This window comes from Mobula hypostoma, chromosome 6, assembly GCF_963921235.1.
Source record: "Mobula hypostoma chromosome 6, sMobHyp1.1, whole genome shotgun sequence".
Taxonomy (NCBI): domain Eukaryota; kingdom Metazoa; phylum Chordata; class Chondrichthyes; order Myliobatiformes; family Myliobatidae; genus Mobula; species Mobula hypostoma.
In genome coordinates, this window is record NC_086102.1 from 141,406,223 (window position 1) to 141,420,878 (window position 14,656).

At 37.5% G+C, this 14,656-nt stretch overlaps 1 protein-coding gene across 6 annotated transcripts in view; it reads right to left on the reverse strand.

Moving 5' to 3' along the window:
• The window catches only part of pikfyve (phosphoinositide kinase, FYVE finger containing), a 137,375-nt gene that overhangs the window by 45,916 nt on the left and 76,803 nt on the right, over nt 1–14,656 (reverse strand). For all 6 annotated transcript variants that reach the window (XM_063051848.1, XM_063051846.1, XM_063051845.1 and 3 more), the window contains 9 exons: nt 11,590–11,719; nt 6,688–6,868; nt 6,370–6,444; nt 6,128–6,235; nt 5,793–5,933; nt 5,095–5,221; nt 2,924–4,131; nt 1,527–1,627; nt 387–458 (listed from right to left, as the gene is read on the reverse strand). In XM_063051848.1, coding sequence (XP_062907918.1) covers nt 387–458; nt 1,527–1,627; nt 2,924–4,131; nt 5,095–5,221; nt 5,793–5,933; nt 6,128–6,235; nt 6,370–6,444; nt 6,688–6,868; nt 11,590–11,719 — 2,143 coding nt within the window. The remainder of the gene's footprint in view (nt 1–386; nt 459–1,526; nt 1,628–2,923; nt 4,132–5,094; nt 5,222–5,792; nt 5,934–6,127; nt 6,236–6,369; nt 6,445–6,687; nt 6,869–11,589; nt 11,720–14,656) is intronic.

Genomic DNA, 14,656 nt, shown 5'->3' on the forward strand with positions numbered 1-14,656 from the left:
CAGATTATAACCATCTGGATCCATGCACCTAGCCCAGTATGATCCAAACTAGTTACAGTCTGCTGACCCCAGAAGTACTTATTTATTCCAACTCTTTGTTTTCTCTTAACTAACTCTTAGCTAACACTGGCATAAATCCCAATTCCATTCCTGTAATTGTTTTGACCAGTGTTGGACCTTATCAAGACTCAGAAAATTCCAATACACCTACAGAATCCACAGAACTTTGGAAGATGAAAAACAGAACATCTACTAGATTTTAACAGTTTGTAGGCTAATTCTTACGATTTACATACACCTTCATACATCAAATACAAATGGCTGTCTTCATCCAAAATCAATGTCAGAGATATAATCAAACATGAACAGAGAATCACTGGACTTACCGAAAGCAGTATCTCTCTAAAAATATTCCCAAAGTCAGATCATTTTTCCCATAAAATTCCATTGTGACAATCCTAAAATTAAAACCACAATAATTAATCAAAACACTTGATATATCTAAAGAGATTATCTTTCCAATGCATATTTCGTAGACAATCCATATTTTTGTGATCAAACATTATTTTGCTTATTCCCTAAAATCTGTTAACAAAGATTTGGTGCATAAACTCTGGCTTAGTGGCACAAGGAAAATTATTAAAATGTGTCAACATTTGGGGAATGGTTATAACATACATTAAAATGTGGACTTAAAATGGCTAGCAACAAAAGTAATAGTGTAAATCTTAAATCCAGAACTGTTTACAGGTCACATCTGCTACTTCTAAATTTTGACATTTCAATGAGACTGGTTATTGGAAAAATCTTAAATAAAAGTCCAAAACTATTACACTGCGAGGATTATAGATGTAACCCTCTCACCTTTGCACTGAGTTCAAGTCCTACTCCAAAACATTTCAAACATTTAATCTGAGACATCAGTGGAATACTGATTAACTACTACATGCTGGAAAAGGTAATATTTTATTAAAGGATCCTGTCATTTTTTCAAAGCTGATGTCAAGTATCTCATGGAGAAGAACAAGGGAATTCAATAGGATCAGTCACATCAATAGTTTAGTTCTGCACATCGTATTTCAGTAACAAGGGTACAAAAACATTACTAGAATGATTCCGCAAAAGATGGATTTCAGTTCCTGTACGTGGTGAACTGCAGAAGCTAGAGTTGGTTCCCTTTGGAGATTAAGAGATTGTGAGAGTATAAGTGTTTTTAAACCAATAAGTGTCTAGACATTGAGATACAGCAACATCTGTTCCCATTAAGAGATGAATCAAAAACTAGAAAACAAACAATGAAGGTAACTGGAAAAAGAACAAATGCAAGGAAACAATTTTTAAACACAGCAGATGGTTAGAACCTAGAATCCGCTACAATTGACAGAGGAAGTGGATGGTTGAGACTGTGGAAAACAGAAGAACTTTGATGCTTGGAACAGGAAAAAGAATAGAACTATCATGGAACTCAATTTCACACTATCTTATAAAGCACCTGAAGTTGCAATAAGAAAGAAGCACTCACTTACCATGGACTGACACATGGATTTGGTGCATTGCTTGACTGGACAGAAGAACTACTGAAGAGAACACAAAGCTTCTGATGGTTTGCAGGGTTCAAACAGTCCACCTTTAAAAGAAATAAACAAACCTGACAAACACTTTCTGGTGCACTAAAAGTAAATCACCTGAACTAAAGACTATATATTCATATCCATTATATGACCATTTGTAAAGCCTGGCAGTTTGGTATCCATTTCAGTGTGTTCCCAAAACTCTTTGAATCTCACAGGAGCTTTGGTTTCTCCACTCAGTGGAAACTTTTGCTTTGGTTTCCCATGTTCCCATGAAAGCTACATGGATCACTGGAAAATGGATTATTCTATTTGAGAACATCTAAACAAAAAAGTGAATTAACAATACTACTAACTTTTGAGACACAACTGTCACTAACAAATATGCATTGGCATACCAAAGCTAAAAATAATCCTTTTCTTAAAAATATTGGCCAATATATGTTATAGCACAGTCAGACCATTCGAAAATACCAGTCCTTACCACAGTCATAAAAAATCACTTATTTAGGAACAACAACCAAAACTTATTCACACATGCAAATTTTAAGTGCCAAATCTGCCAGCAAAACCTATACTAATGAGCCGTGTGCTAAGCAGTTTCTGGATTTCCATGTTTTGCTACACAAATGTGTTAGGCATTGCTGACATATTAAACCTATTACAACAATGAAGACTGACTACATCACATTTTATGAAAGATCAATTTTGGGCTGTATTTTCTGTAGATAGCACAAGATGATCACTTTATTTACACAAATTCCCAAAATAAAACACATGTAAAACCATGTTAGAATAAGTTACCCAAATCTCATCAGCAATTCGGTCATAATATTCTAGCTCACTTCAACTCTCTCAGACTTAAACACAATGCATTTCCATCCTTTTCCAAAATGCTTTCTTTCTTATTTGAATTTCAAATACTTTGTTATTTTATGCACAGTGAGAACTGCTTCAAAATACCACAGAAAGCCCAATTTTAAAATACCTGAAATAGGAAAACACTCCAAAACAAAATAGTTCTCATTTTACCATAAGGGCATGCAAGCTTCAAAATAAATATCATCTACTGCAGAGTTTAACCATCTGTTAACTTACAGCAAAACAGATTTAAGTTTACAAACCAAAAATAACCATAATTCCATTCATCTAATTTTGAATCAGCAACAGAGTATTAAGAGATGAGCACATATACTGTATGCTGTAATGCAGAATGAATCAAGCAATTATTAGCTCAATGTTTAATCACCAATGATCTGGATCCATTTGATGTTTATTGTAACTCCTTCAAAAGTAGGGAACTGATCATAGGAAACTCAAGCTTAAAGTTAAAAGGAAACTGACATCCTTACCTTTGATGCCCATAACAAATCATTCTGGTTCTGTCCTCGCTGGATTTCCTCATCTCCATCTTTTACAGTTGTTTTACTGTGGTCCTCTTTACTCTGTGTAAAGGGATCTATTTCTTCATTCTTTATCCTACCACCTCGAGCTCTATAATCAGCTAACAGCTTTGATAAACTTTGGTTACTTCCCAAGGAATGAGTTATTCTGGTACTCAGCAAATCATGTGAAGGAAGAATTCGTGTAGATTTTGCCTGGACATTTCCATTTAAGCCCTGAAGATTTGTTAAGTCCTTAAGAAGTTGCTTCTTTCTTCTGCATTCTATTTCTTTAACATCTTTGTGCAAGAGAGGGGACCAATAGATTTGCTCCGGAAAATAGCCTCTTGTTGGACATTTCATACCTTTCTCTGTCAATAGAAAAGGTTCTCTAAATGTAATAAAAGGAGATATACAAAGGATAATATCTTTCAATTCTTGCTTGAATGCAATTGAATAAGATTTTAGTCTGTCTTCAGAAGAAGTAACATGTTCAGCAACAAAAAGATCTGTATCATCCTGAAGGGGATCACGGAACAATTTAGGTTCATTTCCTACCGACTGATCACACCCTGCAGAGTCATTTCGTGATCTGGGTTGCTCATTTAAAAATGCATGGTAATCACCCAGAGGCATTTGGTCTTCATTATTTTCGGCTGTCAGTGAGTCTTTTAGAGATGAATCGATGTCAAGAAAAGGAATATCTAAATCTGGAGGGGCACTAACAGGTGTGGAACTTTCTAGCTTTGCAAAAACACTATCTTGAGAAACACTTTTTCTTAGCAGTTTATCTTCCTCATAAAGTGCATTTTCCACTGAACAGTCGAAACTAGGAGCTTGCGTAAATTCAGATACTAAAGGAATGCCTTCGATTGCAGCATCAGAATCTTTGCAAAGGTAGCCAATCTTTTCATCATTAAATAAGTCTTGTCCATCATTGTCTGTAGCCTCACCATCAATGATGGAATTAATTGATCCATTTTTAGATAAACTTGGAGGCATTGCAAATTCATCCATTAGGAAAGAAAGTTCAAGTTGAGAATGATAAGCTACACAGACCATGAAAATGAGAATTTCTTTCACTCTTGCTAGCTCGTATTCTGACGCACCTCTTAGCTTCACAGTACAACCCAAATGTTGGGCACATCCTTCAAAAAACATAAGTGTCTTTGTATGACCTATTTGGGGAAAATGGAGATAATTTTAAGACATTTCTGAAGAAAATCTATTTGGTTACATATTCTGACAACATCAATTACAAGGTGCCACGAACCATTTTCTTTTCATCATCGCATTCTGACTAAACATGCAAGAACAAAAAGTGCTTTTTGTCCAAGTAATGATAAAGTGTTCCAGAATTAAGCCATCCAAAGAAAGTAAATGGTCATCTGACTATGCAAGGCATAATTACGATGGATTTAGTGCCAATATTGAGACAGTACTAAATTCCTTGAATTGCTGAATTTACTGTTTCCATCATTAGAGTCAAATTTATTACCATGGATTTATTTGACATGAAAATTTGTTGTTCTGAGGCAGCAAGACAGAATTATTATAACTTACAAAGAAAAATAATGCAAGCAAAAAGGAATAATAAGGTAGTATTTATGGGTTCATGGACTGCTCAGAAATTTGATGGCATTGAAGAAATAGTGTTTCTGAATCTTTGAGTGTGGGTCTACCACTTCAATTGCTCTGAGATAATAAAAATGTTGCTCTGCTATTAAACAGACACCAGAGCATGTTGTTGCTCAGAATTCCCAAGCACTTATGAATTGTCAAGCAGATATAACAAGTAGAATTCAAATGCTGCCATTGTTTATAGACAGTAAATTTTACTTAACATATTAACGGAATATGAGAAACCACAGTATCATATATGGAACAGTGTTACACTTTGCCTTTAATCTTGCCATTTCAAAATGAAACAATATAACAAATAATGGCCCTGAGATGTGTAGCTCTGTAATAACTCTGTTATGCATTTGGGTGAAGGTGAGGGGAATGTCAAATGAGAATACATTATAGCCACTTATATCATAACCATGAGGCCATTTTTTACCCATTAAACACAAGCCCAAATTCATTTTTAGAGATGGAGAAATAATATGGTCATGTAAGATGTGCAGTTAGTTGCTTACCGCTAGGCAGCTGGAATGGCTGAAGATAAAATTTATGACATGTGCCAAGCCGAGGCTTGGTTAGAAGCTGATCCATTGACATAACTAAATCACCCTGAGTAACACGGCTCACTCGGTCTAGCACATTCTATGTAAATAAACAAAGGTAATGTTTATTGTCACTGATTTTTGCAAAAGAACAATTAAATTTTAATATGCCTTCAGTTCACTAATTAACAGCATTATCACACCTAATGTGGCTGAAAACGAATGAAATGACACAGTACAAACATTCAAAGTCAGTTTTTGTGTGTAGTACTCAAGTTATCAATTGTATTTACTTTGTCACCCAATGAATAATTCATCTCAGTGCCATGGCTAGCAGTAGAAAGTTAGCCAGGATTCTTCTTGCCCATCACAATTCAGTAATACTTTTTTCGGAAAACTTTGAAACAGAAACAACAAGTATAATAGATAACCTGCCACAAAATTAATTAAAGTTGTTCTGAAAAAGTACTTCATGAAAAGGAATCAAATTTAATCAAAATAAATGGGAAACTGAACAATACCATAAAACATTTGTACACTCATTAGCTTTTCCTATACAAACACAATATAATCTGATTAATATGCTGCACTTGTGTGTGAAATATATTGACAAGTGATTAGAAAACAGAATAATGCTTTGGGATGGCAGTGCAAGATACTGGAGTACTTACCGGCTTTACGTTAATAACTAAGGTGATGCCATTCTCCAGAAGCATATCTTGAGCAATGCGGGAAACGGTTTTTTCAACAAGTACCAGATTTGGCCGAACATCCACTATTCGCTGTACATAATTCTTCAGAAATTCTCTTTCCTAATTATCACAATAAGGTTAGTGTTACTCTAAGACAATTATAATCTACAATACATGACAAGGGCAAGGATTGAAAACCAAACTGACATTGTTTAGATGATTTGCTGGATGCAATATTATTTATGTAATATATGCAGATACACAGTAGAATTTAGGAATGTAAAAGAATATTCATGGGTGATATACACACAAACCTGCAGAACAATGGGATCTATGCACGTAAACTTCGTTTCCTCTCGATAGAGATATTCAATGGAGCATTTCAACAGCAGGATCTTCGGATTTTTTATGTAAGCATTCATCTGTGAAAGTTTCAAAAGCACAATTATATCACAACAATATTACCAGACACAAACTTAACTGTATATAAACTTAATTATCAATGATTGCTCCCTTTCACAATGTAGACAAATTTAGCAAAAAACAAACTTCTCACCTTCTTGTGGGCTATATTTTTGGTACAAACAAATCCATTTACAACTGCAGAATCAAATTTCTTGCCACCAGGAATCTCAAAACAAAAGAAAAATAAAGAAAAATCTTTGGGTACATTTCATTAATTGCTGAAAATATATTCTACTTTCTAACTTTATTCTAAAATTAAACTCCCATCTTTAAAAAATTGCAGGTGTATTAAGGAATACAAAAGCCATTTGAAGTGCAAGCAAACAAAAATGCAAAACTGTAAATTTTATATATATGTTCACAATGATGCTACTGTACATAATTGTCTCTCAGACATAGCGAATGATACCTTTTTAATATGAACAAACTGGCGGATATCCATATCGTCGTCATTATTCTTGACATCTGGATGTACTGTCTGCACAACTTGTCGTACCACAGGAACAATTATGTCTCTCCATGATAATGAGAGAGACTCACAGTACAGAAGCTGCTGTAACAAGGCCATCATATGGCTATGATTAGCTGAACTGCATGTAAAAATAAGATAAAAAATAGAAATAAATGTTTTCACTGAAATTAATATGCACCTAATAATGCAAGAGTTACTACTTTTAAATAATTAACGTAATTTCTTGATATACGTAAAGAAATTTGAGCAGAAATTGTTTTTTAATTGAATACACAAAATACTTGCTCGTACAAAATGTTCACTGTTCTTTCTCCATCTACAAAATTAAGAATAAATAAAACAATAATCTTAAACTTCTGAAAACCTAAATTAAGCTTCCAGAGTTCCTGAATTTGTTGAATCTAGAAAAAAATCTCTGCAATTTATAGTCCTGGGGAAATAAGGCATGGATACCTTCAGTCCAATGAGTCCATGTCAACCAGTTTACTTGGGTATTTTAAGAGAATACATGAAACAATATTTTGTAAATTATACACTGGAGCTAAACTTAACTGAAAATACCAATGTGATATTCTGCATAACACAATTAAGATCAATGTTGACATTGAGTAAACTCAAAATAACATCATGAAATCTGGGCTTGAAGCTTAATATTAAAAAGACTACTTTTTTAAAATATCTTTTAAAACAGGATATTAAGCTGAAAAATCTTGATGTTTTTTATTTATTGAGACACAGTTTAGCAAAGGCCCTTTGAGCCATGCTGTTCAGCAATCCCCCAATTTAATCCCAGCCTAATCACAGGCCAATTTACAATGACCTACTAACTGGTACATCTTTGGACTGTGGGAAGAAACCAGTGTACCCGGAGGACACTCACTAGGTCACGAGAAGCATGTACAAACTCCTTACAGACAGCAGCAGGAATTGAACCTGCCTTGTGCTAACCACTACGCTACCGTGTCACCTGAATATCGTTCCTGATTATAACAGTTCAAACAACTGTCAAACATTATTAATAGGAGTGGTATGCATTTTAAATATGGAAGGTATATTGACTGCAACATGTTTTCCAAATGAGCTTCAGTTTCAAGTTAACCAATAATTATGACTGCTGAAATGAGCCAGATTGAGGCTGTAGCTGGGAGAAATAAAAGTTCTTTATTCAACATAGCAGATCTTCTAGACAATATTTATTTCTTCCCTCCTGACACAATGTTTCATACTTCTAAACACAAAGACAATAAACTGTTAACTACAGTTTCAATGGCTATTATTACCTACTTAAATATTTTGAATGTAGTCAGGTAAAGTTTGCATATTTACAATGGAAGCACATCTTAACTGGCAGAAATGTTTTGAATATTCAAAAATCGGTGGAAGGTCCAAGAGCTTCTGAACAACAACCCTAGAAACCCGAAATATAAACACAAGGGATATTGCAAATGCTGGAAATCTTGAGCAACGTACAGAAATTGCTGGAGGAACTCAGCATGTCAGGCAGCATCGACGGAGGAGAAAAAAAGCAATCATCATTTCGGATCAAGACCGAAAAGAAAGGGGACAGAAGCCAGAATAAGGTGGTGGTGGAGGGGGTAGAGAAAGGAGTACCCACTGGAAGGTGATAGGTGAGACCAGGTGAAGGAGAAGCTGGGTGGGTGGAGGAGAGAAGATGATGTAAGAAGCATGGAAGGGATAGGTGGAGAGATAAAGGGCTGAAGAAGAAGGAATCAAATCAGAGGGGAGAAGAAGGAAGAGGTGACTAGAGGGAGGTGGTTGGCAGTTGAGGAGAAAAGGTGGTAATGAGAATGGGGAATGGAAAAAGGGAGGAGGGAAGAGGGAAATTACAGAGTTAGAAAAATCAGTGTTCATGCCATCAGATTGAATGCCACCCAGACACTTAAAAAATACGCCTCTTTTGTTACCCTGTTTCCTCTGGAAGCTGTGGGGGTCCACTAAGTGTTTCGGTTTCTTATCTCATTCCAAAGGGTTAGCAAGGGTTAGTAATTTGTGGGCATGCTATGTTGGCACTAGAAATATGGAGACACTTAATGGCAGGCCCCAGCATATTTTGATCTGTGTTGATTATTAACACAAATGATGCATTTCACTGTATAATTTGAAGTTGCAATGTACATATGGAAAATAAAGCTAATCTTTACAGTGTTGAGGGACAGCTCCTTGGAAATACAAGTTGGCAGACCATGTCGTGAACTGTGCATTCAGTTAGCGAGATATTCTTTAATAAACATAGAAACATAGAAAATAGGTGCAGGAGACCATTCGGCCCTTTGAGCCTGCACTGCCATTTATTATGATCATGGCTGATCATCCAACTCAGAACCCTGCACCAGCCTTCCCTCCATACCCCCTGATCCCCATAGCAACAAGGGCCATATCTAACTCCCTCTTAAATATAGCCAATGAACTGGCCTCAACAGTTTCCTGTGGCAGAGAATTCCACAGGTTCACCACTCTATGTGTGAAGAGGTTTTTCCTAATCTCGGTCCTAAAAGGCTTCCCCTTTATCCTCAAACTGTGACCCCTCGTTCTGGACTTCCCCAACATCGGGAACAATCTTCCTGCATCTAGCCTGTCCAATCCCTTTAGGATTTTATACGTTTCAATCAGATCCCCCTTCAATCTTCTAAATTCCAACGAGTATAAGCCCAGTTCATCCAGTCTTTCTTCATATGAAAGTCCTGCCATCCCAGGAATCAATCTGGTGAACCTTCTTTGTACTCCCTCTATGGCAAGAATGTCTTTCCTCAGATTAGGGGACCAAAACTGCACACAATACTCCAGGTGTGGTCTCACCAAGGCCTTGTACAACTGCAGTAGTACCTCCCTGCTCCTGTACTCGAATCATCTCGCTATAAATGCCAGCATACCATTCACCTTTTTCACCGCCTGCTGTACCTGCATGCCCACTTTCAATGACTGGTGTATAATGTCACCCAGGTCTCGTTGCACCTCCCCTTTTCCTAATTGGCCACCATTCAGATAATAATCTGTTTTCCTATTTTTGCCACCAAAGTGGATAACTTCACACTTATCCACATTAAATTGCATCTGCCATGAATTTGCCCACTCACTCAACTTATCCAAGTCACCCTGCATCCTCTTAGCATCCTCCTCACAACTAACACTGCCGCCCAGCTTCGTGTCATCTGCAAACTTGGAGATGCTGCATTTAATTCCCTCATCCAAGTCATTAGTATATATTGTAAACAACTGGGGTCCCAGCACTGACCCTTGCGGTACCCCACTAGTCACTGCCTGCCATTCTGAAAAGGTCCCGTTTATTCCCACTCTTTGCTTCCTGTCTGCTAACCAATTCTCTATCCACATCAATACCTTACCCCCAATACCGTGTGCTTTAAGTTTACACACTAATCTCCTGTGTGGGACCTTGTCAAAAGCCTTTCGAAAATCCAAATATACCACATCCACTGGTTCTCCCCTATCCACTCTACTAGTTACATCCTCAAAAAATTCTATGAGATTTGTCAGACATGATTTTCCTTTCACAAATCCATGCTGACTTTGTCCGATGATTTCACCGCTTTCCAAATGTGCTGTTATCACATCTTTGATAACTGACTCCATCAGTTTCCCCACCACCGACGTTAGGCTAACCGGTCTATAATTCCCCAGTTTCTCTCTCTCTCCTTTTTTAAAAAGTGGGGTTACATTAGCCACCCTCCAATCCTCAGGAACTAGTCCAGAATCTAACGAGTTTTGAAAAATTATCACTAATGCATCCACTATTTCTTGGGCTACTTCCTTAAGCGCTCTGGGATGCAGACCATCTGGCCCTGGGGATTTATCTGCCTTTAATCCCTTCAATTTACCCAACACCACTTCCCTCCTAACATGTATTTCGCTCAGTTCCTCCATCTCACTGGACCCTCTGTCCCCTACTATTTCTGGAAGATTATTTATGTCCTCCTTAGTGAAGACAGAACCAAAGTAATTATTCAATTGGTCTGCCATGTTCTTGCTCCCCATAATCAATTCACCTGTTTCTGTCTGTAGGGGACCTACATTTGTCTTTACCAGTCTTTTCCTCTTTACATATCTATAAAAGCTTTTACAGTCAGTTTTTATGTTCCCTGCCAGTTTTCTCTCATAATCTTTTTTCCCCTTCCTAATTAAGCCCTTTGTCCTCCTCTGCTGAACTCTGAACTTCTCCCGTCCTCAGGTGAGCCACTTTTTCTGGCTAATTTGTATGCTTCTTCTTTGGAATTGATACTATCCCTAATTTCTCTTGTCAGCCACGGGTGCACTACCTTCCTTGATTTATTCTTTTGCCAAACTGGGATGAACAATTGTTGTAGTTCATCCATGCAATCCTTAAATGCTTGCCATTGCATATCCACCGTCAATCCTTTAAGTGTCATTTGCCAGTCTATCTTAGCTAATTCACGTCTCGTACCTTCAAAGTTACCCCTCTTTAAGTTCAGAACCTTTGTTTCTGAATTAACTATGTCACTCTCCATCTTAATGAAGAATTCGACCATATTATGGTCACATTCCACCATATTATTATTAAGTGTTAAATCAATTTCAATCAGCGTCAATTAACATGAACATTCATCCATTCTCTTCCAAATTTGATTGCTTTTGGTGGAATTTGTTGAAACTGACTAGTGAACACATCTTGTTTCCTGTAGAATTTTTTTCTGGAGGTGATTATGGATAGCAAATAAAATTCATATTTTAGTCTATATAAATCCATAATTTCATAACTTCAGAATAACCAACACCAATTTTAATTTTACTTGTTTAGACTGTAATAAAAGAATATGTTATATTCCAGTTTAAATATATACTAACAGTAGCCTCTCCATTGCTTGTTTTTCTCCATTTTCTTCCCTGAGGTGTTCCAGGGAGCTGTGATGCCACCCAAGTGGTGTAAAAAGGAGATCTTTTGACTTTTCTTCAACCCGACGATCAAAGAGAGACTCTGGAAGCAAAACATAAGAATAATTTAAAGACATATTTCATCAGCTCAGAAGGAAATAGCAGATGTTATACAAAAAAAAGTTAAATCAGAGTTTTATTGAGTGTCAATTAACATGAACATTATTCATTGTCAACCACTGTAGGATTTCAAAGATACAAAATCAGACTGTCCCACAACCAATGGCTGGAAATCTGAAAAGGAATAAAAATGCAAAGAAACTCAGCAGATCAAGACAACGTCAAAGGAAAGAGAAATAGTTGACATTTTGAGTTTGTGACCCTTCCTCAGAAATAGTAAAGAAGAGGCAACCCAAAGCACTAGAGGAACTCAACAGATCAGGTGGTATCCGTGAAGTGAATTGGACATCAACATTTCAGTTTGAGACCCTTCATTTGGACTCATGCTGCCTGACTCACCGAGTTCCTTCAGCACATTATGTGTTGCTCTAGATTCCAAATTCGGCAGTTTCTTGAGAGTGATACATGTTAGATTTCAGCAGGACAGAAAGTGGGAGGGAATACATAAAATATCTGTGATAAAATGAATTCAAATGCTTAACAGTAGTGTTTACCACGACAACGAGCTTCTTGATTAACTAAACTACTCTCTTCTGCCAACACAATGGTCATGTCCTACCATTTTCCTCACATTCATGTACCAATCTAAACATCTCTAAAGAGTCTCTCTAATGCTTCTGCCTCTACCACCATCCCAGGCAGCAAATTCCAGCCACCCAGCAAACTCTTAAAAAAAATGCCCCTCACATTTCCTTTCACCTTAAATGCCTGCCCTCTGGTTTTAGACATTACAACCCTGGGAAAAAAAATATTGTTTATCTACTCTATTTATGCTTAGCAAAATCCTATAAACCCCTATCAGATCTCCTCTCAGCTTCCATCGCTCTAGAGAAAACAATTCAAGTTTGTCCAAGCTCTCATAGCACCTGCCCTCTAATCCAGGCAACATTCTGGTAAACCTCTTTTTCACGCTCACCAAAGACTCAACATCTTCCCTATAATGGGGCAACCAGACCTTCATACAATACTCAAGATGTGACCTAACTAGAGATTTATAAAGCAGTAACATGACTTCCTGACTTTTGAATTCAATACCTCAGCTAATAAAGGCAAACATGCCATATACCTTCTTAACCGCTCCATTAACCTGTGAAGCCACTTCTAGGGAATTATGAATTTGGACCCCAAGATCCTTCTACTCTTCAACACTGTTAAAGATCTTGCACTTAACAGTGCACTGCCTCTTTGCATTTGAACTATCACAGTGGAACACTTCACATTTGGCAATGATAAACTCCATTTGCCATTTCTCCACCCATATCTTCAATCAATCTACATCCCCTTGTATTCTTTGCCAGTCATCTACACAATCTACAACACACCAATCTTCATACCATCTGCAAACTTACTAACCCATCCATCAACATTTTTATCCTGGTCACTTGTACGCATGACAAACAGCAGAGATCCCAATTCAGATCCCTGCGGAACACCTCTAACGACAGACCACCAGCTGGAATAAATCCCTTTGACTACTACCCTCTGTCTTCAATGGGCAAGTCAATTCTGAATCCAAGTGGCCAATTCACCATGGATCCCATGTATTGTAATCTTTCGGATGAGCCTTCCATAAGGGACCTTGTCAAATAGCTTACTAAAATCCATGTAATCCATGTACCTTCATCAATTACTCTCATTACCGCGTCAAAAAACTCAATCTTAGCAAGACATGACATACCCAGCAGAAAACTGTACTAATTAGGTCATGGTTTTCCAAATGTTCATAAATCCTATCCTTAACAATTATCTCCAGTATCTTTCCCATCACTGATGTGAAACCCTCTGTCCTATAGTTTCCAGGATTATCCCTGGTTCCTTTCATGAATAATGCAACAACACTAGCTACACACCTGTCCTCCGGGACTCACTTGTGGTCAGAGAGGACACACAGATATTGGATAAGACCTCAGCAATCTCTTCTCTTGCCTCTCTCAATAACCAGGTGTATATTCCCATCAGGCTATGGGAACTTATCCCTCTTAAATGTTCTTTAAGAAACCCAACATAATCGGCTTATTTTTAGCTTGAAATGACCTAGCATATCAACACAGTCAGAACTGATCTCCCTATCCTCTACATCCTTTTCCTTGGTAAATACTGATGTAAAATATTCTTTCAGGACCTCTCCACATCCAAGCAAATGTTCCCCATTTTATCCTTGAGTGGCCTTACCCTCTCCCTAGTTATCCTCTTGCTCGAAGCATTTATAGAATGCCTTGGGATTCTCTTTAATCCTACATGCCAAGGCTTCTCCATGATCCCTCTTGGCTTTCCCAATTCCATACTTCAGTTATATTCTGGCTTCTTTATAATCCTCAAGGGTTCTGTCTGATTTTAGCTTCCTAAACTTTACATACTTTTCCTTTTTCTCCTTGACTAAATTCATTACCACTCTCAACATCCAAGATTCTCTTACCATGCCATCTTTGTCTTTTCTTCTTACTGAACATACCTACCCTGTACTTTGTGCAGCTGGTCTTTAAACACCCTCCACATGTTAGATATGGACTTGCCCAGACACAACTCTTCGCAAATTAACCCTCCCTACTTCCTACCTAATGGCCGGCTGGTGGCATAGTAGTATCAGCGCCAGACTTCGGAGCGAAGGCTCCCGAGTTCGAATCCAGCCGACTCCCTTGCACACTTTCCATCCGTGCTGAGTTGAGTGTCGAGCTAGCAACTCGGCCTCATAAAAATAAGAGAGCCTGCTAGAAAAACGCTGTCATGACAGCATCCTGATGACTCCACTAGGAGTTAAGGGCTAAAAAAAAAAAAAAATCCTACCTAATGCTCTCATAATTTGCCCTGATCCAGTTTAATGCTCTCCTGCAAGGTCCATAACTTATCCTCATCTTAAAAC